The sequence below is a fragment of the Scyliorhinus torazame genome, chromosome 10 (assembly GCF_047496885.1).
Source record: "Scyliorhinus torazame isolate Kashiwa2021f chromosome 10, sScyTor2.1, whole genome shotgun sequence".
NCBI classification, from domain to species: domain Eukaryota; kingdom Metazoa; phylum Chordata; class Chondrichthyes; order Carcharhiniformes; family Scyliorhinidae; genus Scyliorhinus; species Scyliorhinus torazame.
This window is the reverse complement of record NC_092716.1, coordinates 46,057,078-46,084,229: the sequence shown is the minus strand read 5'-3', so window position 1 is coordinate 46,084,229 and position 27,152 is coordinate 46,057,078. Positions and strand designations below refer to the sequence as shown.

At 48.7% G+C, this 27,152-nt stretch overlaps 1 protein-coding gene across 1 annotated transcript; it reads right to left on the bottom strand.

Annotated features, from left to right (window-relative positions):
• Nucleotides 1-1,546: 1,546 nt before the first annotated feature.
• On the bottom strand, nucleotides 1,547-26,752 carry LOC140430539 (thyrotropin-releasing hormone receptor-like). The gene is made up of 3 exons (XM_072518066.1): nucleotides 26,638-26,752; nucleotides 24,754-25,643; nucleotides 1,547-6,001 (listed from the first exon to the last, which is right to left on the bottom strand). The coding sequence occupies exons 2-3, from the start codon at nucleotides 25,549-25,551 to the stop codon at nucleotides 5,579-5,581; spliced, it is 1,221 nt and encodes a 406-aa protein (XP_072374167.1). The 5' UTR covers nucleotides 25,552-25,643; nucleotides 26,638-26,752; the 3' UTR covers nucleotides 1,547-5,578.
• Between the last annotated feature and the right edge of the window lie 400 nt (nucleotides 26,753-27,152).

The following is a 27,152-nucleotide window of genomic DNA, read 5'->3' as shown; positions in this document are numbered from 1 at the left end:
GAGTCCAGTGGCATAAGATTTGAGACTTTCTCTTTATATTGTTGTGGAAGTAAATTCACTGTTAGCAATTGTTGAAGTGCAACTTGTTCTGCCAAATCAAATCTGATTTTAGACTGAAGAATAGGAATCGTGGGCTGTGAGGCGGGATAAATAAATGGCACTGGAGCACAGATGTGGAAGCCCCCCACCACCACCCCACCATTTCTATCTCCGGCTATTTTCAGTGGTGCAGGAAAGGGGGTAGTTTGGGAAAGTTGCTGGCATCATTCTGCAAATGAGCATTTCAGGACTTCTGCAATTTTTGTGGAAGCAGCCGTGTTTTGCAAGCTTTTCTAAATGGCACCTACTTAGTATTGATGTGATCTATAGACTGGAGGTGGAAAGAGTATAAAAGACAAATAAAAATAGTATGGCACCCTTTACGGTTTATCGTGAAATGCTGTACCCTGAGTTATATCTGTGTTTATTAAAGTGAGTTATGACAGTAGGAAAAGGTAAGCAAAGTGACCATTTAATAAAGAAGTTGCAGGTTGTTACTTCTGACAACTGGCAAGCTATCAAGTGAAAGAACAGTTTGTAAAAGTGGAAAAGTCTTCAGATTCATTAGAATATATCTACTGGATATGGTGCTATTGTGCACTGTTCAATATGGAAAGCATAGCCCAAGGGACATCTTGACAAATACATTAATAGGATGGGAATAGAGGGACACTGACCCCGGAAGCGTAGAAGATTGTAGTTTAGGCGGGCAGCATAGTCGGCGCAGGCTTGGAGGGCCGAAGGGCCGATTCCTGTGCTGTACCTTTCTTTGTTCTTTGTTCTTTGTTCTTATGTGAGATCAATAGCTAATCGCTGAAACTTTTCCCAAGGTTTTTTGACATTCTTTAAGGAGCATTTCAGCCAACTGTTTGGCCATGTCAATGTTTTGGCAGATGTCTGAGATTGTAGAGAATGAGGTGGTTGGGGGTGAAGGGAGATCGAAGTGTTGAAGGGGGTAAAATGGAATGAGGCGGTGAGGGGGTAAGGTAAAGGGGGCGTTGCACTCATCTGCAGGACTGGTCAATGTCTCAGCAAATGGAGATAGGCTTTTTAACCTGGTCACTTTGTGATCAGTGCGCCTCCGCCTGCCACCTTGATTTGAGTCCATCGCTGCCTCCCATGCACGAACGTCCCACCTGCTGGCACTGCCAGGGTGGAGGCAGATAGAAATTAGTTGTCTGTAATTTGACTGCCTCATTTTCTATATTCCAACGCTGACTACACTAATACGTCACAGGCTGTGTTGTGCTGTTGGACATCCTAAACTTGTGAAAGGTGCTATATGAATGCAAGTCTTTCATTCTTGCAGCAAATGTGATAAGACAGTATCGGGAGTAGGAAATTTGCTCAAGCTAAATATTTCAGTCCATCGCTGCCTCCCATGCACGAACGTCCCACCTGCTGGCACTCTACATTGCCATTCTAGAGGAGAATGGGAATTAAACTAATTCAGAATTATCAGGTCAAACAAAAGTTGCTTGTTTACATTTTTATTTTTCAAGCCAAAGTAACATATTGATATCCTCCTTGTCAATACTCAAACAGGACATTCATATTACACTACACTTTATACTACAGTGATACAATCAAAATAATTTAGAAATCGATGATACATTTGAACCAAACAATACATCTGGTCAAAACAGCAGCTAATTTTTCTGAAAGCTACAGCAAGCTGAGAGTGTGCCAGCAATGTAACATATCTCATTTATATAATTACCATCAGTTTACAGGATCAAGTCTAAAGATAAAAGCAAATTAGAAGCATATTATGCAAAATCCATTTTTTAAAATTGTATATGTACAACAAATGCAAAGCCCCACTGCAGTTAACTCATGTGTAATTACTGTCCCAACAACGTTTGTGTCTAGGCTGCTTCTAGAACAAATTGACAAATATGTAATTAATTGGATAGTCCATTGACTTATTGGTAACAGTATTGGCTTCAGCCCTGGAACAGTCAAATGTCGAAATTCACTTGTGCTAAGCGGTTTTCAACAGCTCACCAGCTCAACTGCCTGGTAAAGTAGTAGCATTCTGACTCATATGGAGCAATAACCAAGATGCTCATTCGACTTGTAACCGGTAATCAAGAAGCACTGGAACTGGATACAGTAGCTTGGTCTGCCTGGATATCTGGGTCACAGGGAGCATGTACGAGCAACAGGCCTTTGCAATAGGAAAATGGACACACAAGACTAATACGTCTCAGCATGTTTCACAAGATATACGTTTGAAGGGCAGTGACTGTCCTATACTGCCAAAGTTAATTGTTAACAATATAGCATTTATAGCCTGTTCTCTTGAAGATGGCATAGGGAATACATTAAATAAATGCCTGCTGTTTTATTAAGCTATTTAATTATGTGAAAATTATTTAGCCAACCTATCCCGTATGCAGCGTCCTTTAATGCTTCCTCCTTCAGCTGCTAAAAGCAGCTTTAATATCGTCAGTGCTGTTCCATGTTAAACTGCTAGATGCAGCCTAGACTAGGTTAATTACAGCAGTATGATGTCACCACTTTAGACATTACATTATACTTCCTCCTGCTAACTGAAAGAGCTACAGACATAGGCTAAAGCTAGTCCGTGTTAAACTGACAGACCCAGCCTCGACCCAGGAATTACAACAGTGTAACATCAGAGCTTTAAACACTACATTATCGGGCAAAAAGACTCTGTAGAAACTTCTCATGCAGTGGGACGCTATATTATATATCAAAAATTACTACTGTGATTTACATTAAACAGTTTCGCAACTAACACCATTTAACACTGTGATACTGTCCAATTTCTCTGTCAGAATGTATGCATGCATGTAACTGAGCTGATAATCAGTTTACTACCTCACTTATATAAATACATTCTGACATATTGTTATACTGTCGCAAACATTAACTTTGCATTACTTTGAAGGTTACTTAATCTTTTTAACAATTAACACTATTGAAATACGTAAGTATCATTGTATCAACTGGACTTAATCACAAAAGCTGTTTACATATAAAATAACAAGGAAGGACAGTTCTGAGCCAGTAGCAAGCCCCTAAACAAATTGATATCTGAGATACGTCTGTTACTACACGATAAAGTGTGCAGAATATACACAGATACATTTACCATGCTAATAATACAGTGGAGTAAAAATTAAACAATTAAAATTAAACTTGGGTTTTGGTACAGGAATAAAGTAAAATAGATTATAGTTACAGAGCGCAAGCACATAGGAAAACAATTAGCTGGAAAAGAATCTCAGGAAAATAGCCACAAGCTACTGCGAAAAGAGGTATATTCTCAAATTAGAAGATTGAAGAGTGATCTCAAAATCTTGATCATTGTAATCCAGAGTAAATTTCAAACCTTTGTCTGAAATCATCTATTCTTTCAATTGAGCTACAATTCCAAATGCAGCCATATGCAGGGTGAGGGTGGCGTTTGGGGAATGTCACTGGGCTAGTAAGCAGGAAACCTAGGCTGATGTGCCGAGGCCATGGGCTCAAATCCCACTGGCAGCTGCTGGGGCTTTAAATTCAATGAATCAAAGTTGGAGTTGTTGATTTCACAAATGGTGACCCTGACAACCATCATCAACTGTTGTAAAAGCCCATCTGATTCAGAAGGAAATCTGCCATCCTTACCTGGCCTGGCCTGCACATGACTCCAGACCCTCAGCAGTGTGGCTGATTCTTAACTGCCCTCTGAAATGATCTAGCAAGCCACTCAGCTCAAGAGCATTTAGGGATGGGCGACAAATGCTGGCCTTGCCAGCAATGCCCAGATCCCGAGAAAGATAAAATACTGGACGGGATTCTCCGTTCCCCCAGCCGCGTACTCTCGGTGGCGCACCATTCGCTGATGGTGGGATTCTTGACTCCCGCCACTTGACAATGGGGTTTCCTATTGAAGCCACCCCATGCCGCCGGGAACCCACTAGCGGGGGTGTGCTGCCAGTGGGAAAAGAGAATCCAAATGACCGGAAAATTCTGGCCAATGTATTCTAATATGGGTCCAAAGAGAACTACATTTAAACTGAATGTACTAGGGCCTAAACCTTTTCATTGAAGAGTTTCAAAGCTCTGTTTTAAAACATCCACAGGCTCTAATTTCATGCACTTTCAATCACCATGAGAGATCCTAGGTCCCCATTGAAGCCAATCTAAACCGAATGCATGTTTTCCTCACATACTTGTTCCACTCTGGGGAAATTGCTGGTGAAACTGCTGGAGAAATTGCTACCCCATTCCCTATAGCAGAATGGTTGTGATAGATAGGCAGACGAGGACATGGATTAAATCTGTGTCCCACCCCTGCACTCTATCTATTCTAGATGAGGATCTACATTCATTTCTTCATTTTCAAATGAGTAAGCAGCAACACTATCAAGGAAGCAGCAAGAAACTGCAAATTTTATATTCTATAAATTCTATAAATTATATTCTATAATTAATAAAACTGTAATGAAGTCATTGGGGTAGAAATTGCCATGAGAAAAATATATTGCTGTCTGTTTTCTGGATGGAAAGTGGTGGCCAAAATAACCATTTTACAGGACAACAGTCTGCGTGCACCCTAAGGACACCTGAAAATAACACTGCTGCAGGTTGCTGACAGCTCCTATCGCCATCAACCACCCATCTGCCCCCATCAACTCCTGCTGACTCCACCAAGGATTGCACCCACAAGGCCCAAAATTAATTTTCTGAACTGAGCGAGCTCCCTGTGGAGGCACCAACAGCTGGGCCTCAATTACTGAAATGAGACTTGGGGCCCTTGGGAGGTGGGCCTTGAACTTCCTGGTTTAGGGTATGGCTGCATGATTGAAGTAAATGCTGTGTCCAGACCCATCCGCCCCATTTCAATGGGCCCGCCTGGGTCCAAGCCATTGCCTGCATCAAAGGGGGTGTAACCAAGGGTGGGGATCTTTCAGGTTTGGTGCTCCCTCAGCCCTGGTCTGACAATCCTCCAGCAAGTCAATGTACCCAGTGAGAAGATGTGCAAGAGCCTGTGGGACAGTAGAATTAACATTTGGGAAAAGAGACCCCAAAATTTGGCATAATTTCTTTGAAATGGCCCCATTCTTAAAGGAGTCGATTGGAAGTGTATATGGGCATCGCCCGTCCTGTTCTGAAAGCAACAAGCTTCGACTGGAATTGTGAACATATCCAACATATATGGTCCTGAGATGTGTCCCGAATGGTGCAGACACCTGACAGGATGTTTTAATACTGAGCCCAAAATGATGAGCAGGGTGAGGAGCAGAGGGTCAACATCAGCTAACACTGGAAACAAAGGCTGCAGATTTTCAGGGCAAGGCTGTTATGGCTTCAAACAGAGAATTGCAATACCACTCAGGAATTGAAATTGTGTCAGATGATTTGTAATTATGGAAAATAGTCCCAGTGGTATGCTGACCATGTTTTCATGGGCATCACTTATGTCGTCTAAATGTTTTACATAATCGTCGATTGATAGCCAGAGAAAGTTTCTCCATTTTACTGTTCTACTTTGATTCAAATAATCTTACATAATGGTCTTATTCTAAACAACGCTAAAGTACATCTGGCCTTTTGCCGCAGGTTTATTTTCTTCCATTTTAATGTTGGAAGCTTCCTCCTGCTGAGTTTGTTTCTTCGCTTGCTGCTTGCCATTAACTTCAGTGCTTCCATTGATCGGAGCTCGCACTACACTGTAGTTGAGAGGAGTTGTGTACAAGGAACGTGGCTGAGTGCCGTCCCGGCTACAGTTGCACAGTTTTTTGAAAGCAGATCTGAATTTCTGGGACATTAGGTTGTAAATGACAGGATTGATAGCACTGTTGGCATACACACACAGTCTGCAGAATAAAAGGAACCAGGCATTCTCATATTGATTGTCTATGAAGGAATTGACCACTACTATTGTTCTGTAAGGCATCCAGAGTAAAGCAAACAGAATAACCACCACTGCCAGCATCTTGGTGACCTGCAAGGAATCACATCCATACATTGTGTTGAGTCTTTTAGGTAATCTTTAGTAAAATGTATTTTGCTTCAGGGACATCTTTTATTGCAAACCTTAGACTATTGTAACACAATTTGGTGACAATAATTTCATTTGAAAATAAACTGTTGTAAACATGATTTGGATGCACTTTAATACAATTTTGTCATTTGAAAACTGGAAGATATACTGAAAAATGAAGTTATTTTCCAACCACCAACATTTATCATAGAATTTACAGTGCAGAAGGAGGCCATTCGGCCCATCGAGTCTGCACAGGCTCTTGGAAAGAGCACCCTACCCAACCCCACACCTCCACTCTATCCCCATAACCCAGTAACCCCACCCAACACTAAAGGCAATTTTGGACACTAAAGGAAATTTAGCATGGCCAATCCACCTAACCTGCACATCTTTGGATTGTGGGAGGAAACCGGAGCACCCGGAGGAAACCCACGCACACACGGGGAGGATGTGCAGACTCCGCACAGGCAGTGACCCAAGCCGGGATCGAACCTGGGACCCTGGAGCTGGGAAGCAATTGTGCTAACCACTGTGCTACCATGCTGTCCTCTTTAATCTGCTTTCCATATTTTATCTAACTATTCCTGGCCAGCATTCAATGTACAGGACTATCGAAAACGTCAGCAGCGGAATCTCTAGTGGCCTGTTAGGAGACAGAGAGGGCATTTAATCAGATCAGAATGTGGTGTGTGAGCACCCTGCTGTCTTCCTACCTCCGCCTCAATTAAGTCCCATGCCGGAAGGCCCATGGTCAACCTTCCTGCCCTGCTGCCAATTGAGTTCCTTAAGTGGGAAATTAATGGCCATTTAAGTGTCTCATCCCGCTGTCTCTGGTATTAACCCAGCAGCAGGGGGTAAGATGCCATGTGTGCAAGACAAATACACCTGTGTGAGCTGCTTGTCATTTTCTGGAGGATGAAACCCTCCTTCAAAGGCACTCTGGCTGATCGAGGGACCTGGCGTTGGGAAAGGAGCGGAAATCCGTTGATACCCACACCCCTGCCATCATTGCCAATACCCCCTTTATCCCCCCACCCGTTGTTACTTACCTGTGACCTGGGTTGCTCTGTGATCCTGGGCCTGTGTTGGATGTCTTTCCTGCAGCAGCCACCATCCCCCCCTGTGGCGCTGCAGTGCATAAAATCCACAGGCCTCTGATTGGTTGGCAGCTTTTGGTAGGCAGGACCTCCATTCACAAGGGTCTGATCACAGGCAAAGGTCTGTGCTGGATTCCCCACTGGCTGATTGGCTTGTTGTTTGGTGGGTCTTTCACAAAGGTGGCAGCCCGGGTCCCGCGCTGGCTCCCCAGCCAGCAGACAAGATCCCTGTCGCCTTCACAAGATTCCGTCCCGTGTCTTTAATATTTCTTTTCCTCTTCCATTTTCTTCTATATCTCAAGGCAAATATGATGTCAGCCTAAGAGAGCCAGCAAGTAGCTTACTCTCAGACTTTAGCAGTGGGACTTTGCATAAACCTACTAGCTAAACTGCAACAATAACCCAAACGTCTATCTTCTTGATATATAGCCAGAATGATACAACGTAAGTCCCAGGTTTTCTGAAACATGGGTTCGACTACACTTGGAGTACTGTGTACAACTCTGGTCATTGGACTATAATGGGACATCCAGGAGGAGAAATCTGTTCAGGTAGTGCTGTCTACTCCCTGGAAATCAATATAAGTCTTGTTGCGAATATGTTGGTCCATGGTTCATATGCTTTAACACATAATTTTTGGTTATAGGAATTAAAATTAACTGTATCAAGTGGGATCAATGCAATTAAAGCATGTTTGGAGACTATTACTCTGAAGAGCATAGGTTTATGTTGACTTTTTAAAAATAATCTTTATTGTCACAAGTAGGCTTACATTAACACTGCAAAGAAGCTACTGAAAAGCCCCTAGTCGCCACATTCCGGCACCTGTTCAGGTACACAGAGGGAGAATTCAGAATGTCCAAATTACCTAACAGTGGTCTGGATTCTCCAATTCTCAGCCTATGTCCTGACGCCAGCGTGGGAACGGTGGCCTTTTACGACCGAAAATTTGGCGCCAAACGCCCACCGATTCTCCATTTGGCTGGGGGCTAGCAGGAAGTCAGTGTATAGCACCCGACTGTAGCTGCCGATGCGGCCCGGAGAATTGCCAGGTCACGGCCGTGCCGTGCAACATGGCGCCAGCCGCGCCATGTCCTGAGGCCGTCGATACGGCATGCGGTGTACTCCTAAAATACGCGGCTTTGGAGGGGGCAGAACATCACGAAAGCGGCGCCGCCCTCGATTTCGCCGGAAATGGAGATTCTACAGTCGATCGCCGAACGCAATTTTGGGCGTTCTGGCCCTGGGGGGTGCCCCCACGGTGCCCCCACGGTGGCCTGGCCCGCGATTGGGGCCCACCGATCAACGGGCAGGCCTGCGCCGTGGGGGCACTCTTTTTATTCCGCCTTCGCAATGGTCTTCACTATGGCGGAGGCAGAGGAAACCCCCTCCCCTGCGCATGTGCGGGGATGACGCTCCCGCACATGCGGGGACCCGCGTCGCCCGGCGAAGACCTTTCGGCCCCGGCTGGCGTTGGGCCAAAGGCCTTTCCCACCAGCCGGTGGAGAGGAAACCGCTCCGGCGCGGGCCTAGCCCCTCAAGGTGAGGGCTTGGCGCCTAAATGTGTGGAGACTTCCGCACCTTTGGGGTGGCCCGACGCCGGAGTGGTTCCCGCCACTCCATCACGCTGGGACCCCCCACCCCGCTGGGTAGGGGAGAATCCCGCCTCATATTTCAGCTGCCTCTTCTTGGGGTGGTAAAGGTCCCATTGCCAAACTGGAAGAAGGACAGGGCGGGGAAGGGGGTTCCTGGCTGGCATTTATCTATCAATTACTACCACCAAAACAGATAAACTCTCATTTGAATGTGGGACTTTAGTGTGTACTATTATTTTAAAAAAATATATATTTATTAAAGTTTTTTAACACAATTTTTCTCCCTTACAAACAATAACCCCCCCCCCCCCCTTCGTAACAAAAAAAAACGAGAAATCGCGCAGAGCAAGATATATACATGGCAAAATGATATATTCACACAGCTTTGTACACTGGCCCTCACCCGTACGTGCCAGTTTCCCCAACCCTTCATGTTATCTCTTGCTCATCCACCCTCCCAGGCAGTCCCCCCCCTCCCCCCCCCCTCCCAGGACGTCCCCTCCATCTCCCCCCCCCCCCCCCAAGGTTGCTGCTGCGGCTGACCGACCTTCCTCTAACGCTCCTCGAGATAGTCTACGAACGGTTGCCACCGCCTGTAGAACCCCTGCGAGACCCTCTCAAGGCAAACTTAATCCTCTCCAACTTTATGAACCCAGCCATATCATTTATCCAGGCCTCCAGGCTGGGAGGCTTCGCCTCCTTCCACATTATCAAGATCCTTCGCCAGGCTACTAGGGACGCAAAGGCCAGAATGCCGGCCTCTTTCGCCTCCTGCACTCCCGGTTCGTCCACTACTCCAAATATTGCTAGCCCCCAGCTTGGCTTGACCCGGACTTTCACCACCTGAGATATTGCTCCCGCCACTCCTCTCCAGAACCCCTCCAGTGCCGGGCATGACCAAAACATATGGACATGGTTCGCCAGGCTCCCTGAGCACCTTCCACATCTGTCCTCTACCCCAAAGAACCTACTCAACCTCGCCCCCGTCAACTGCGCTCTGTGGACCACCTTAAATTGTATCAGGCTGAGCCTGGCACAGGAGGAGGAGGAATTAACCCTACCTAGGGCATCAGCCCACAGACCTTCCTCGATCTCCTCCCCCAGCTCCTCCCCCCATTTACCCTTCAACTCTTCTACCAGCGCTTCCCCCTCTTCTTTCAACTCCTGGTGTATTTCCGACACCTTGCCCTCCCCGACCCATACACCCGAGATCACCCTATCTTGAACTTCTTGTGCCGGGAGCAACGGGAATTCCCTCACCTGTCGCCTCACAAAAGCCCTCATCTGCATATATCTAAAGGCATTTCCCGGGGGTAACTCGAACTTCTCCTCCAGTGCCCCTAGGCTCGCAAACGTCCCGTCGATGAACAGGTCCCCCATTCTTCCAATCCCCGCCCGATGCCAGCTCTGGAACCCCCCGTCCATCTTCCCCGGGACAAACCGATGGTTACCCCTGATCGGGGACCACACCGATGCTCCCATTGCACCCCGGTGCCGTCTCCACTGGCCCCAGATCCTTAGCGTTGCCACCACCACCGGGCTCGTGGTATACTTTGTCGGCGAGAGCGGCAGCGGTGCCGTCACCAACGCCCCCAGGCCCGTTCCTTTACAGGACGCCATCTCCATCCTCTTCCATGCCGCCCCCTCTCCCTCCATAACCCACTTGCGGATCATCGCCACATTTGCTGCCCAGTAGTAGCTCCCCAGGTTTGGCAGCGCCAACCCTCCTCGGTCCCTACTGCGTTCCAGGAACCCTCTCCTTACCCTCGGGGTCTTATTCGCCCACACAAACCCCATAATACTCCTGCCTACTCTCTTAAAAAAGGCCTTAGTGATCACGATGGGAAGGCACTGAAACACAAACAGAAACCTCGGAAGGACCACTATTTTGACCGACTGCGCTCTACCCGCCAGCGAGAGCAGTAACATGTCCCATCTTTTGAAATCCTCCTCCATTTGCTCCACCAACCTCATCAGATTCAGTTTATGTAGGGTCCCCCAACTTCTGGCTATCTGGATCCCCAGATACTGAAAGCTCCCCTCCGCCCTCCTCAGCGGTAGGTCCCCTATCCCTCTTTCTTGGTCCCCCGCCTGTAATACAAAGAGCTCACTCTTCCCTACATTGAGCTTATAGCCCGAAAACTCCCCAAACCCCCTTAGAGTCTGCATGACCTCCACCATCCCCTCCATTGGATCCGCCACGTACAGCAACAGGTCATCCACATATAGCGACACCCGATGTTCTTCTCCCCCTCGGACCACCCCCCTCCATTTATTAGACTCCCTCAACGACATGGCCAATGGTTCGATCACCAATGCGAACAACAGGGGGGACAGGGGGCACCCCTGCCTCGTCCCTCGGTACAGTCGAAGGTACTCCGACCTCCGCCGGCTCATCACTACACTCGCCATCGGGGCTCTGTAAAGGAGCTTAACCCAATTGATAAACCCTACCCCGAACCCAAACCTACGCATCACCTCCCAGAGGTACTCCCACTCTACTCGGTCAAAGGCCTTCTCCGCGTCCATAGCTGCCACTATCTCCGACTCTCCCTCCTCCGATGGCATCATTATCACGTTTAAGAGCCGCCGCACATTGGTGTTTAGTTGCCTGCCCTTTACAAATCCCGTCTGGTCCTCGTGGATTACCCCCGGGACACAGTCCTCGATCCTCGTGGCCAGCACTTTTGCCAGCAACTTTGCACCCACATTGAGGAGCGAGATCGGCCTGTACGATCCACATTGCAGTGGGTCCTTGTCCAGCTTTAGGATCAAAGAACTTGTCGCTTCCGACATTGTCAGGGGCAGGGTCCCCTCCTCTCTTGCCTCATTAAAGGTCCTCACCAGTAACGGAGCCAACAGGTCTGCGTACTTCCTGTAGAACTCCACCGGGAATCAGTCCGGTCCTGGGGCCTTCCCCGCCTGCATGCTCCCCAAACCCTTGCTCAGCTCCTCCAACCCAATTGGTGCCCCCAAACCAGCCACCTCTTGCTCCTCCACCCTCGGGAATCTCAGCTGATCTAGGAATCGTCTCATCCCCTCTTCCCCCGCTGGGGGCTGGGATCTGTACGGCTCTCCATAGAAGGCCTTAAATACCTTGTTTATTTTTGTCGCACTCCGAACCGTGGCTCCCCTTCCATCTTTGACTCCCCCTATTTCCCTCGCTGCCATCCTCTTATGGAGCTGGTGTGCCAGCATCCGACTAGCCTTTTCCCCATACTCGTAGGTCGCCCCCTGCGCTTTCCTCCACTGTGCCTCCGCCTTCCCTGTGGTCAACAGGTCAAACTCCGTCTGGAGCCGCCGTCTTTCCCCAAGTAATCTTTCCTCCGGGGCCTCTGCGTATCTCCTGTCCACTCTCAAAATCTCCCCCACTAACCTCTCCCTTTCCATACCCTCTGTTTTCTCCCTATGAGCCCTAATGGAAATTAGCTCTCCCCTGATCACCGCCTTCAACGCCTCCCATACCACCCCCACCCGCACCTCCTCATTGTCGTTGGCCTCCAAGTACCTTTCGATACACCCCCTCACCTTCCCACACACCACCTCGTCCGCCAGCAGTCCCACATCCAGCCGCCACAACGGGCGTTGGTCCCTCTCCTCTCCCAGCTCCAGTTCCACCCAGTGCGGGGCATGGTCCGAAACGGCTATAGCCGAATACTCCGTCCCCTCCACCCTCGGGATGAGCGCCCTACCCAGAACAAAGAAATCTATCCGGGAGTAGGCTTTGTGTACATGGGAGAAGAAAGAAAATTCTCTGGCCTGCGGTCTTGCAAACCGCCATGGGTCCACTCCCCCCATCTGATCCATAAACCCCCTAAGTACCTTGGCCGCCGCCGGCCTCTTTCCAGTCCTTGATTTGGAGCGGTCCAGTGCTGGATCCAACACTGTATTGAAGTCCCCTCCCATTATCAGGCCTCCTATCTCCAGGTCCGGAATGCGCCCCAACATGCGCTTCATGAATCCTGCATCATCCCAGTTCGGGGCGTATACGTTTACCAACACCACCCGCGTCCCTTGCAGCCTACCGCTCACCATTACATATCGCCCTCCATTGTCCGCTACAATAGTCTTGGCCTCAAATGACACCCGCTTTCCCACCAATATTGCCACCCCTCTATTCTTCGCGTCTAGTCCCAAGTGGAATACCTGTCCTACCCATCCCTTTCTTAACCTGACCTGGTCCGCCACCTTCAGATGTCTCTCTTGGAGCATGGCCACGTCCGCCTTCAGTCCCTTTAAGTGCGCGAACACTCGAGCCCTCTTCACCGGCCCATTCAGGCCCCTCACATTCCACGTTATCAGTCGGATTGGAGGGACTCTCACCTCCCCCCACGCCCCGCAGACTAGCCATCTCCTTTTCTGGGCCAGTCCCGTGTCCACGCCTCCCTCACCCTCCAGTCCCCCAGAGGGGGGACCCCCGTCCCGACCACCTCTTCTGTGTCCCATTGCCTTTCGGCCAGTGCAGCAGCAACCCTTTCCACCCCCCTTCCCCCCTCCCCTCCCCCCGCTAGACCCCTGTCTAGCTTTTTTGCTCCCCCAATGTCACTCCCGTAAGTCAGCTGATGCCTGCTGACCCCAGCTTCCCCCGCTGTCCCATTGACCTCCCCGCGTGGGAGTCTCCCAATCCATATGCATTACCTTCGTTCCCCTTCCCGCCTTTCTTCCCGCGCGCGGGAAAAATCCCCGCGCTTTCCAAAGCCCACTCCGCCCCCTCTGGCGCAGCTCCTGTCGCGACCTTGCCTCTCTCCCCCAGCCCGTGTAACATTTCCTGCGCGTGATTGACCCCCTATATACAACAACCACCACACATCAAACCTCAAACATCCCCCCCACCCTCACAAACCCTCAGTTAGAGTCCAACTTTTCGGCTTGTACAAAGGTCCACGCCTCTTCAGGCGTTTCGAAGTAATAGTGTTGGCCCTTGTATGTGACCCACAGTCGCGCTGGCTGCAGCATTCCGAATTTCACTTCTTTCCGGTACAACGCCGCTTTGGCCCGGTTGAAACCCGCTCTCCGCTTTGCAACCTCCGTTCTCCAGTCCGGGTATATTCGGATCTCTGCATTGTCCCACTTACTGCTCCGCTCCTTCTTGGCCCATTTCAGGACCCACTCTCTGTCCGTGAACGGGTGGAACCTCACCACCATCGCCCTTGGCGGCTCATTTGCCTGGGGCTTCTTCGCCAGCACCCGATGTGCCCCGTCCAACTCCAGCGGCCTCGAAGGGGCCTTTGTGCCCATCATCGCCTCGAGCATCGTGCTCGCGTATGCCCCGGCATCAGCCCCCTCCACTCCCTCAGGGAGACCCAGGATTCGCAGATTCTTTCTCCTCGACCTGTTCTCCAGGTCTTCGAGTCTTCCCGCCCACCTCTTGTGTAGCGCCTCGTTCTGCTCCACTCTCACCGCCAGGCCCACGAGCTCATCCTCGTTCTGACTGACTCTTTTCTGTACCTCCTGGATCTTAGCTTCGTGGGCCTTCTGCGTGATCCCGAGTCCTTCAATTGCCAAAAGCATAGGCGCCAACATCTCTTTGCGCATCTCCTCGCGCTGCTCCTCGAAGCAGCGCTTGATGAACTCCTGCAGCTCCCCTTTGTCCCTGGCCGCCGCCATTTTGTTTTCTTTCCCTCGCTTCTCCTGTTGCTCCAGTGCCGCTCCTTTGGCCGTTACACTTCTGGTCCGTTTCATATAAGTTGGCAGTGTTTGCTTCACCAGTCTGCCCCAAAAAGTCTATGGAAACTCCTGAAAAAGGTCTGAGAGTCGGCTCCAGACGGGAGCTGCCGAATGCGCGACCTACTCCTCCATGGCCGCCACCAGAAGCCTCGTCCCTGCTTCTTCAATGGCCCTGGTAGATCTTTTCACAGTTGTTCCCTCTGCTGCTAGAATTCACTTATGATAGAGTCAAGCCAGATTGCAGCTTTAAGCTTGCCCTTCCCCCGCCTGCATGCTGGAAGAGGTCCTCGTCTACTGCTGCAGCTCAAGCCAAATCTTTCACTGTTTCTGCCGGGTCTGGTAGCCAAAGGACACAACACTCCTGGGGGACACTGTCGGGGGAATGTTGCAGTCTTCTTCCCACACCAGGAAATGTCAAACAAATGCCGTGGGGCCCTGTAAAAGAGCCCAAAAGTCCGTTCCAAGCGGGAGCTGCCGAATTTGCGACCTAGCTCTGCATAGCCGCACCCGGAAGTCAGTGTGTATTATTTTTGATGAATAATCACTCTTGTTGTGCAGATAATACAGGGAAGAAAATGATGCTAAAAACAGCAAAGCGATAAATAGAAATGAAAACCTGTTTTTGATGGTTTTGGTTGAGGGTCAAATGTTGCCGAGGAACCTTCTGCTCTGTTTCCCTCCTTTGAACAGTGCCATAGGGTCTTTTAACATAGAGTCTGACAGGGCCTCATGTAATGTCTCCTCTAGTATAGCAGTGAAATGAGAAGCTTAAGAAATTTCACATTTTTAAAGAAATAGTCCTGGAGACATTAATATGACTAAAGCCCAACAAGTTCCCCGGATCTCACTCTGTCCATGCTAAGGTTCCAAAAGATCTTCCCTAAATTCTAGTAAAGTCCCCATGGATGGCAAGGCAGAACATGTAATCTCAGTGTTCAAGGAAGGAGGTAGAGAGAAATGATGAACCATTGGCCAGTGAGTCTGATATTAGTAGTAGGGAAAATGCTAGAATCTATTGTTAGGTATGTGGTAACAGGCCAGTTGGATAATCATAATATGATTGGGCAGAGTTGACATGGACTTATGAAAGGGAAACTGTGTTTGATCAATCTTTTGGTAATTAGCAGGAATGATAAGTGGAAGTAATGGCTTCAAATTTTCAAAAAGCATTCAATAATGTGCCACATAAGAGGTTATTACTCAAAACTAGGGCACAGAGGAAACACTATCTTAGCTTTGATCGAGGATTAGTTAATGAACAGAAACCAGGGGAATGGAATAAACAGGTTATTCATGGGTTGGCAGGCTGTAATTAATATGGTGCTGCAAGAATGAGTGCTTAGACCTCAGCTATTTATCATCTACATCATAACTTAGATGAAAGGACTGAGTGTAATGTATTCAAATTTGCTGGTTATGCAAAGTTAGGTGGGAAAGGAAGCTGTGAGGAGCCCATAAAGCGGCAGCAAAAGGATAGAGACAGGTTAAGTGAAAGGGCAAAAATGTGGCCAATATAATGTGGAAAATGTGAAGTTTGATAGAAAAGCAGAATATTTATTAAATTGCCAGAGACTGGGAAACGTTGATATTCAGGGCCTTGGTATCCATGCACATGAATCACAGGCAGTTAACATAAAGGTACAACAAGCAATTAGGAAGGCAACTGACACATTCATTTTTATTACAAAGAGATTGGAGTATAAGAGTAAAATGTCTAACTGCAATTGTGTAGTGCCTTGCTGAGACCTGGGGTACTGTGGACAGTTTTGATCTCCTTAACTAAGGAAAGATATACATGCCTTAGGGTGTGTAATGCATGTTCACTAGACTGATTCCTGGGATGAAATGACCTGCCTATGTATAGCGATTGAGTAGACTCGACGTTCATTCCCTGGGGTTTAGCAAAATGAAGGGTGACCTCATTGAAAGGTATAAAACGATTCAGTGACTTGACAAGGTTGATGTTGGGATGATATTTCCCCTGGCTTGGGAGTCTAAAACTGGGGGTCATAGCCTCTGGATAAAGGGTCAGCTATTTAGGACTGAGATGAAGAGAATTGTTTTTATTAAAGGGTTGTGAACTTTTGGAGTGCTCTACCCCAGGGAGCAGTAGATGCTCTGTCATTGAGAATATTCAAGTCAGGGACTGATAAATGATGGATGTAGGGATAGTGCTGGAGGTGTAGCAGAGATAGTAGACAAGAACTTGTCTTGTTAAATGGTGAAGATGGCTCAAAGGGTCAAATAAACCACCGCTTAGATATCTTATGAAATTCATTAAATATGAGTTCAAGTTGTGAATGCAGCTTGAACCATGACTTAACTCAAGAGGTGAAAGTACCACCAATGTGAACCAAGCTGACTCTGATTGTATTATCAGAGGTATTTAGGGAAAGTGTTTATTGCCTTTTGCCACAAATGTCTCAATAGTATTAGGTGCTGCCCCTCGATATACAAGTAAGAAATGTTGAATTTCACAGTAGCAATAATCATATTTTGATAGGCACCAAAATTCACCCAAAAGCTTGGAAGTTGACGTAAGAATAAAACAGGAAAGATTTTCTCCCTTGTTCAGTTGGAGAGTATCCATCGCTGAAGAGAAATTAAATAAAGCCCAACAAAAAGCTAAAAATTCCAAACCCACGAAGGATACTTTCAGATTCACAACAACAACTTGCACTAATATAGTGCCTATCAGCAATAAAACATCCCAAGGAGTTTCACAGTCGCATTATCAAATAAATGGTGCGATTCTCCATGACAGCAAAATTGGCGCCGCACCTGGACTGATTCAGTGACCATTGAGGGACTCGCACCGGCGCCACATGGAACACAATTGATTCCAATGAGAAACGGTGTGGGATTCGCCGGATTCGCAATTGACACTCGGAAGGCTGACAAGCTGTAGCCACATTTCGCGATGCTCTGCCCCCTCCAAAGTGGCGTACTCTCCGACTACGCCGCGCCACATATCGACGGCCTCAGGACATTGTCTGCGGCCCGCCTCCCGATGCTCCGCCCCCAACCGGCCGAGTTCCCGACGGCGTGGTTTCACTCGTGGTCTCACCCGTCGGGAACCCGGCGCGGCGGCTGCGGACTCAGCCAACAAATGGAGTGCGCCCATTCTGCTGATGTGTCAGCTGGGGTCAGAGGGTTCGGTGGGTGGCCTGGGGGGACACCTATACGACCTGTGGCCCTAGGTTCACAGTGGGCTGTTAGAGGCGTGCACAGCTGCATGGCTGCCTTGCCGGCTGCGGCAATGATGTTCTGTGCCCGTCCACCCCAACCCCACCTCCTGGCCACCCCCTGCTACTCCCCCCGGCCCTGACAGAAGCCCCCCGGCCAGCTGCACAACTGTCAGCAAACGTCCCGCACCCTCTCTCTCTCCCTCAGCAACCCGGAGCCTGTTTCACAATTTTAAAAAGTGAACATTGCTGCCGGGAATTCCCCCAGTAGAGGTGGAGAATCGTGGAGGCCCCGGTCTGGCCTGCTAATGATATGCTAACTCTGCTTACTGTACGTACGGATTAGAACGCTTTGACACCGCTTTCGAAGCACTGGAGAATTCCGATTTGGTGTGATACCGGTGGGGGCCACAATTTCAGCAGCAAAACCGATTCTCCGTCCAATCGCGTTTCCCGATTTTGATGTTGTCCGACGGAGAACCCCACTCAAGGGTCTGGATTCTCTGTTTGAGAGACTAAGTGCTGACGCCGGGGCTGAATTGCGCGAGTTCTACATTGGCGAAAGCGGTGCCGGTCCCGGAGGGATTCAGGACACGTTAATGGGCTTGCACTGACACCACATAGAACCAGTGCAATTTGAATAGTGCAATGTCGCCCAGAGAATTGCCAGGTCCGTGGCCACACATGGGTTTCCTCCGGGTGGGTTTGCGTGGGTTTCCTCTGGGTGCTCTGGTTTCCTCCCACAGTCCAAAGATGTGCAGGTTAGGTTGATTGGCCATGCCAAATTGCCCTTAGGTTAGGTGGGATTACTGGGTTACGGGGATGGGGTGGAGGTGCAGACTTGATGGGCCGAATGGCCTTCTTCTGCACTGTAAATTCAATGATTCTATGATTCTGTGATTCATGCGCTGGGCGGCAGCCAGCAGCGGCCTCGCCATGCTACATGGCGGAGGCCACTCGCGCATCCGGCCCACGAAATAGTACCCCGCCCCTTTGGCCGGCTTGCGGCCCCAGGACCACTCCCCACACTGCCCCCAGCCTAATATAAAGTCCCCCTTCCCTGCGGATCGGTCCTCCCCTGACTGTGGCGGCGCTGGATTGAGTCCGCAGCCGCCATGCCGAGTTCCCGACGGGTGAGACCATGAGTGACCCACGGCATCGGGAACTTGGCCGGTTGGGGGCAGAGCATTGGGAGGAGGAACTTGGGCAATGTCCTGAGGCCATGGATATGTGGCGCGGTGTACTCGGAGAGTACGCTGCTTTGGAGGGGGCGGAGCATCGCGAAAGCGGCGCCGTCCCCGATTTGATCGGGAACTGTGATTCTCCGGCCAATCGGCGAACGCAATTTTGACTTCAGCAACTGGGGAATCCAGCCCTCTGTTCCCGGGGTGGGATGTAGGCAGCCACCCATGGACAAAAACCGGGCCTGGGTGCAGGTGGCAGAGGCCGTGACCGCCGTGGTGTGACGGTATCAGCCATGGGTCAGGATGTCCAAGGCCTGGGGCACTCTGTGCTGGTAGTGGCCAAGGCACTGGGCAGGGTGGCCATGTCGCAGGCAGCAATGTACCAGGGCCATATGGACATTGCAGCAATCCCAACAGGCCATTGCTGCGGGTTTCAATGACATTGACCAGGCGCTGGCTGGCCTCAACCAGGCGCAGAGCGAACTGGCACAGTCACTGAGTGACAGAGCATTGTTCCTGAGCGGTGTGGCAGTCTCAGAGGGTCGTGGCACAGTCAATGTGCTCCATGGCCGTGAGCATGGAGACTCTGGACTGTGCGGCGAAGGGTGCACAGGGGAGGGGGAGTTTGAACGGAGGGCAGAGGGGGTGATAAATGTGTGGGGTGGGACAGGACGATCAACCCACCGGTGGCCAGGCCCATGCTCTGCCCACCCTGGCCCTCCTCCACATCCTCCTCACCGGATGAGACCTGGCGTAGATCCTCCTCCTCCAGCAGGTCACCCCTCTGCTGCACAATGTCGCAGGCCACCACAATGTGGGAGATCCTTCGAGCGCTATGCTGGAGGGCCCCTCCAGAGTGCTCCAGACACCTGAACCATATCTTCAGGATGCCAATGCACCGCCCGATTACGTCCCTGGTCACGGCATGGGTGTCGTTGTAGCGGGTTTCCGCGTTTGCCTGTGGCCTCCGGATAGGCATCAACAGCCATGGCTGCAGCATGTAATCCCTGTTGCCCAGGAGCCAACCCCTCAGCTGTGGGTGTGCCTTGAAGGTGTGGGATACCCTCGAGTGTGCCAGGATGAATCCGTCATGCATGCTGCCTGGGTATCGGACATAGATGTGCACGATGAGCAGCAGGTGGTGTTATGGGCCAGGGTTTAGAGAACCCCAAAGTGTATCATGGAGTTCACCTGGCCCACAACTTTTACTAGATTGTGGTATGGGGAGCACACGGCCCACTCTACAGGTGTGATACAGCAGAAATGGAAAAGTATTTTTTAAAGCAAAACAAGGTTTATTCTATGAACTCAAGTTAACCTTTTTAAAGCACAGTGAACATCTTAGCAACCATCAATTCAAATACAACCCCCAAAGAATACAACACTAAGTAATCCTTAATAACTTCCCAAACAACATCCAGACAAAAGAAACACCTTTTAACAGAAGCACATTAGGTTTACATTCACTACTGAGAACATTTATAATTCTGAATTCACCAAATGATCAAGAGATAGTCTTTTGATGGCAGAGAGATCAACAGTACACCTGCTCTGTCTGGCTTCAGCTCCAACACTGAAAACAAAACTAAAACAAACCCTGCAGCAAACAGCCTAAAATTAAAGTAAAAAGCTGACAGACAGCCCAGCTCCACCCACACTCTGACATCACTGATAAACACCCAATTTCTTAAAGGTACATTTCTTAAGCACCCACTTCTTAAAGGTACTCTCACATGACAGTGGTCACACACTAACTGCATGTTTATCGATTGGACCCCTTTCGGTTTGTGAAGGCCACCTCCTCATGTGGGGGACCGGTATCCCGTCGATGACCCCTTGAATTAGGGGCATCCCAGCGATGGTGGCGAACCCCGCTGCCCGGGCAAACTGGTGGGCTAGGTCCATATTCAGCTTGATGTATTGCGCTGGCCAGGCTTACAGGGCCTACATAATGGCACGGATGCACCTGTGCATGGAGCTCTGTGAGATCCCAGACAGGTCCCCAGGAAGGATCCCATGGCATCAAGGTTCAGGGTGACCGTCATCTTGATGGCTGGTGCACCTGGACCCGATGCCCTCCCCCATCGCGGTTCCAGGTGCAGCAGAGATACCACATGGTCCCCCTGTTCAGCCAGAGTCTTCAGCGACACAGTCAATCCAGCAGATCTTTGAATGACAGGCGCTGCCGGTACACAGGAGGCCTGATGGAGCGCTGCCATCCACCTCCTCCTCGGCCTGTTGGATGGCCAGCTCTCCTCTTCACCAGCTGGCCCCTGCTCCTCTGGGGAAGGATTGTTCTGCAGAGTCCCACCCCACCAGCTCCTGATCGTACAGCCTCATTGCATCCGTCAGGGCTGTGGCGGCCAGGCAGATGTCAACCATTCCTGGTTGGATACCTAAATCCATTCTCTGTAGGGGGTGAAAGGCAGACATGTTAGCATGGCGGTCCCCCTCCCCCCCGGTCCCCACCCCAGCCAGTCTCCCGGACATGTTGCCCTCTGCACCGCACCCCTGGCCCCGTCAGTGCCTTGCATCAGAGATCCTCTGACCCCAGCACCCGTCCGTGCCGGCAGGCGTACTGGTGGCTGGTGCTACCCGTGCCAGAGGTACGCTCTGCGCCCCCTGACCTGCGCCCTCCCGTGGGTGTCTCACTTGGGTGGGCTGCATGGTGTCTCACCAGTCGGGTGGCACCTAGTTGTGGGGGGACAGGATCTGTGGGCTCCTCGGGGGGCGGGGGCGGGGGGGAGGGGGGCAACCTTGGGGGGGGGGGGCATAAGGCAGGTGGCGCTCTGCGCAACTACAGGCCGTGGTGGGCAACCAGTGGGGTGTGCTGTGGCAACCTAAATTGGCCAACTCCTGATTTAAAATGGCGAACGGCAAAGGCTGATGGGAAAGTCAGCCAACATAGACAGACACCAGCAGCTGCAGGTTTGCTGTGTATTTACCTCTGCAAAGGCCAGACAACATCGATATACCAGTATCCATCAGCATAACAAAGTAACAGTCATCTGCATACTGATGAGCAATCCCCAGGAACAATGAGTAACATTTTGGACACACAAAGCAAAGTCAGACTCCTCGGCGCCAGCAGGAGCCAACACAAAGGAGGTGAACGAGCACGTCAAGACCGCCCATCGATCAGGGAACCGCTCCAGTATTGGAGAAAATCGAACTAAGCGATTGGGACAAAGTCCAATCACTTGGGACCAGGTACAGGGTCCGCCCCGAAAGGCGGGAAGCCCCTGGGGACTATAAGAGTTGAGCCCCAAGTTCAAATCGTTCTCTTCACCTCTTCTTCCTGCCCGGGTCACCCAGCAACACGAACCAACATTGACCGTGACCGGTGCAGTGATCATCGACTGAAGTAAGTCTTAATTCAACGCTCGCTAAGGGATAGGCACTCCTAGCTACCAATCCGTACCAACTCCGAATCCCGCAGACTCAGAACCCGAACGAAAGGCCATTTGTTCCCCTGACCTGGTGAGCCAGTCCGAAGTTAAGAATAGGCCTGTTAGTTATAGAAGTAGCTTAGACGTAGAATTTGTGCATGAGTAGCGATTACTGTGTATAATAAATGTGCTTTGATTTAAACCTTACTAATCGGTGTATTGGGTTATTGATCATTACTCGGACTTAAACCTCGTGGCGGTATCATAAAGATACCTGGCGACTCGAGAGCAAAGGTAATAAAACAGAGCCAATTGAACCAAGGAGAAAATCAGCAACAGTGCTGCAAGCTGGGTGCCTTGCAGGCCGCAGCAATGGCGTCCGTGCCTGGACACCTCAGACCCGGGGGTCACCCCGTCCCCAAGGAACCATCCCCTGGCCGCTCCTCTCCACAGCCCTGGTGGTTAACAGCCCCCCCCCCCGCTCTCCCCCTCACCTCCAGCCAGACTGGCAGCCCACAGCTGTGCCTTTTACTGTGGGAACATGTCTTACCTCCTCTCTCTCCCTCAGCAGCCATGGCAACTGTTTCCTGATTTTAAATACCACAAGTGAACATCACCGTTGAGAATTCCTTGTGGCAGAGGCGGAGCATCGTTGGAGACCAGGAGAATGCTGCGGCGGGCCTGTTAATGACATGCCAGCGGCGTTTACTGTACGATTTGCATGGCCACGTCGGCATGCAGTGTAGAACACATTCACGCCACTGTCGAGGCACAGGAGCATGGCATTCCATTCACCCCCCGGCACCGGCCTCAACCTTCGGCTGACGCGCGAGTCTCCGTCTGATCGTGATTCCGCCGTCGCTGGATGGAGAATCCCGCCCAAAGGGCTTCTGCATCACAATATTTAGTTGAAGGAAATTTCTGCTCACTGAACTATTGGAAGTTGGACATGCAGAGACAATGGAGGGATTCGAAGAGGTGGAGGTGAGGTTGAGCTGGGTGACGATTTCAGATACTTGTGGAAAATGATGCTGTTTTTGGATGATGTCACCTAGGGGTTCAGATTGTTGGGACCATTCGGAGAAAGAAATGGTCAGGAAAGGCAACTGAATGGAAGGTCTTGATATATGTGGCAAAAAATCCATGAGGTCCTCACACTTGTTGTTGGAGTGAAGGTGGAGGAGGCATGCAAGGGTGGTTTAGGGAGATGGTTTGTGGTGAAAAAGAGAAGCCACCATTACACTCCTGCAAGATCTTTGAATAGTAAGCAGTTTTAGTGATGGACATCGGGGTCCAATAATAATGCTTTGACGGGTCCAGCCAGATCTGGCAATGGATGATTAAGCTAGTTTCTCCGCCAAAGTAATTCAAATCTGCATCCCTATACTTAAGGGAACAGAGGTAAGGGATGGGGGGGAGGGCGGAATGGGGCTGAATGACTAGGATGAGACAGTGTAATGGTTTTAATGGAGGTCAAAGGTGGCGGAGAAGGTCCGATTTAACAGATCAGTTGTTGCAGGAATGTCTTGTGGGCCAAAGGCATGATAGTTGGGAATTGGAAAGTGCAGAGGGAAGTGACTTGCAGGAGTGTTTTTCCAGGGGTTAACACAGAGCGAAGTGGGGCTGGAAGGGAAAAAAATGTGTGGAAAGTAATATAAAGAAGTTATCAGAGGTTACCTTATCAGTGTTATTTACAATGAAAACTGCAAGGCCACATGAGATGGCAAAATTGAGGAGGGGACAGAAAATATGCAAGGCAAGGTTTATGGAGGAAGTGAGAGCAGTGACTCGGAGGAAAGAGTGCAAGAAGAGTTGAGGAAGAGATTAAATTCACCAAAGGTGTGAAGCTGTCTGGTGCAGAGGGTGAATACCCTTGTGGTATTTTAAAAAAAATTTTAGAGTACCCAATTATTTTTTTCCGATTAAGGGGCAATTTAGCGTGGCCAATCCACCTACCCTGCACATCTTTGGGTTGTGGGGGTGAAACCCATGCAGACATGGGGAGAATGGTCAAACTCCACACGGACAGTGACCCAGGGCCGGGATTTCAACCCGGGTCCTCAGCGCCGTAGGCTGCAGTGCTAACCACTGTGCCACGTGCCGCCCTCCAAGCATGATACTTAGGTGAGTGTTGAAAAACGAGAATCTTGAGTAATGGGACAAAGGGAGATGGTCAAAGAAAGAAATTGCCAGAGGTTAAGGTGTGATTTAAAAATAAGGGCTGCACCATCACCGTAGCAGTTTGAGTGAGACATTTAATGGAAAATAAAGCCAGGCTGAGAAGCTTCAATAAGGGGAAATGTTCCTTACTGCACTGAAGGAAAAAGATGATGCCCCACGATCCTTGTTCCATAATGACTGACAAGCTTCCCTTCCCTTGCATGACAAGATGTCCCCTAATTTAGCCCTCAGGGACAAATACATCCATGAGCTGCTCTTTGTTCTCTTTTTATTTTCCACTAAATGTCTAATTTCTTTCTTTACTTTGTATCCAGTCTACTTTCAGCACTCTCTCTTCTTCACCCTAGTTTTCCAGATTAATAACAAAAATTCAAAACTGAGTCCAGTTAATTTTGCTAGGACATGGCATTACCTGTTTTCTGGATGAGATGGCCCCCTTGCTGGTCCGGCTGGAAGACTGTGAGCTGTTCGTTTCTGTCCCAGGACGCTCCCTCCAACGCTCCGTTCCTGTCTCAGCTTGATTTGGAAGGGGACTGAGGAAGAGGACCCGCCCAATCAGACCGTACAGTACTGTGGCCACAATCAGGGGTATCACATAGAAGATGGTGAAATCAATGAAGTAGATAGGCAAGTATAGATTCCTGGAGACTTTGTAGCCGCACTCAGCATTCTGCCTGCTATTGATGTTGATATCCACCAGGAAAAACCACAACATGCAATAGAAGGAGGTAATTACCCATAGAAATGCAAGGATTTTCTTAGCTCTGGAGACAGTGCAGATGGACTGGGCTTTGATTGGATGGCAGATAGCGATGTATCTTTCCACAGTGAATGCTGTGATGGAACATGATGACACATTAATGCCCAAGTATTGGAGGTAGGTAATACCCAGGCAGCCTGCATGCCCATAGATCCATTCCTCAATCAGACTGTCGGAAATATTGGGTAACCCTGCAGCTACCAGGACCATCAGGTCAGCCACTGCAAGACTGACGAGGTAACAGTTGGTTGGGGTTCTCATGTGTCTGGCAGTCAGAACCACCAGGACCACCATAATATTCCCGATGATTCCAGTTCCACAAATGGCCAACACCAACAGCACTGAGGCAGCCTTGTACTCTATGGATTTGTATATCAGGTCTGTTCCAGCAGAAGCTGCATTTGCCAGGGAGATATTAGTGGGGGTGAGAAATCTGCTCACGTTTTTCATAGTGGAAAAAGAAGTCTCTCTCAACGTTAAGAGGAGATAAAGGGTTTAACTTGGACGATGATGTTTCTGTGGCCCCACTGAGTGTGTATGTGCTGAAAAATAAGCAGTTCCCATTATTTACACTCAATATATTCTATTCAAGACTACATCATTAATATACAGACAGCATACCAAAATTGTTCACCTATTCAGCACAAACCGATTACATAGCCTTTGAAAATTGAAAAAAGTTCAAAAAGCATATGCTTACTTTCCTGAAAATATCTTGAGAAATGATTGCTACATCAATATCTAAAGATTGACTTCATTAAAAAAAACAGAGAACTTTCAAAGATTTGTTCAAATGTAATGCTTTTGGAGTCTATTTTAAAATATAACCCTGTAGCATTCTTCTTTTATTACAAAAATGCATCAAGTGGTAAAATATGTGATAAACATATTTATTTTGTTACTATAAAATTGTCCTGAAATTTACAAACTCATCCATTCACTCAGCTGTTTACATCCCTTGGCATTTTTAATGCAATTTTTCCCTTCTTGAATATTACTTGTAGATTTTAGTTTCTAATAATAAAAGGTTACTAAACTATTAATACAAGCATCCATAGTGTGTTATTGATTCAAAATAGCAACTTTAGCATACAATCTCACATAAGCACCTCACATATAATTAACAATTAATTGGAATATATTTAAAACAAAAAAGAAATGAACACGGATTAGCTAAAGGTAGGCAACATCTCAGATTATCAACTTCCCTTCATGCTGTGAGGCATTTGAAAAAATTATCCATACCCCTATTTGCAACTGTCTTCCTTTTTGTTTCTCCAGCAATACAGTTAATATTTCAATTAAGCGAGTCAGGAATGTAATCGGTTTAATTAACAGAGTTTAAATTTTCAAATTGTAAAATATGTTCATTTCATGTTTTTGAAAGCTTCGTTAGTCAGCCTTTAATTTACTGTAAGCATTCTGCAATGAACATTTTATTTTTTAGGTTTTTGTAACAGAAGATTCTTGCCAGTTTTTCCTACTTTCAAACTTGCACTTTTTCCAAAATTAATAGTTTTCTAAGTAATAGCATACCTTAAAATAAGATCCACTGCATTGGTAACAGTCGCTTTCTAAAAAGATTTGTGTGCATATCCTTGATTTCTGTACCTGGTGAGGCAGGGTTTTATGGAGAAAGACTGCAGAGCCCCCTGTAGAAGACTTGTTACTATATTGTAGGCAAGCAGCTCAGAAGCGCGCTGATATAGTCCCCTTCAATCAGCCACTAGTCACATGCTTTTGATCTGAATTTATATTTGTAACCATAGTTACACAGCTTATATGCTCCCATGGTTACACTGCTTATATTCTTCCGCGTAATTCGACAATTTAGTCATCCAATGCCCATCAATTTCAAATCACATTGACTTTAGCACAATGTAGTTATTAAGTCTTTCTTTTCCTCTTGCTATTGCTCTACAGCTTGTTTCTAAACACATCATTTAGTTGTAAGTTATTATACATGCATTATATAATTATTTTGGTAAAATCATTGATGATATTTCTATAATATAAGATGCTTTCAGTAAGTAGACAACCTGTTGAACTTA

Excerpts from the sequence above, each read along its gene's own strand:
- LOC140430539 (XM_072518066.1), bottom strand. The coding sequence starts at position 25,551 with ATGAAAAACGTGAGCAGATTTCTCACCCCCACTAATATCTCCCTGGCA. Across the intron at positions 6,002-24,753 it reads CCATCTCATCCAGAAAACAG|GTCACCAAGATGCTGGCAGT; the intron begins GTAATGCCATGT and ends GATTCCTTGCAG.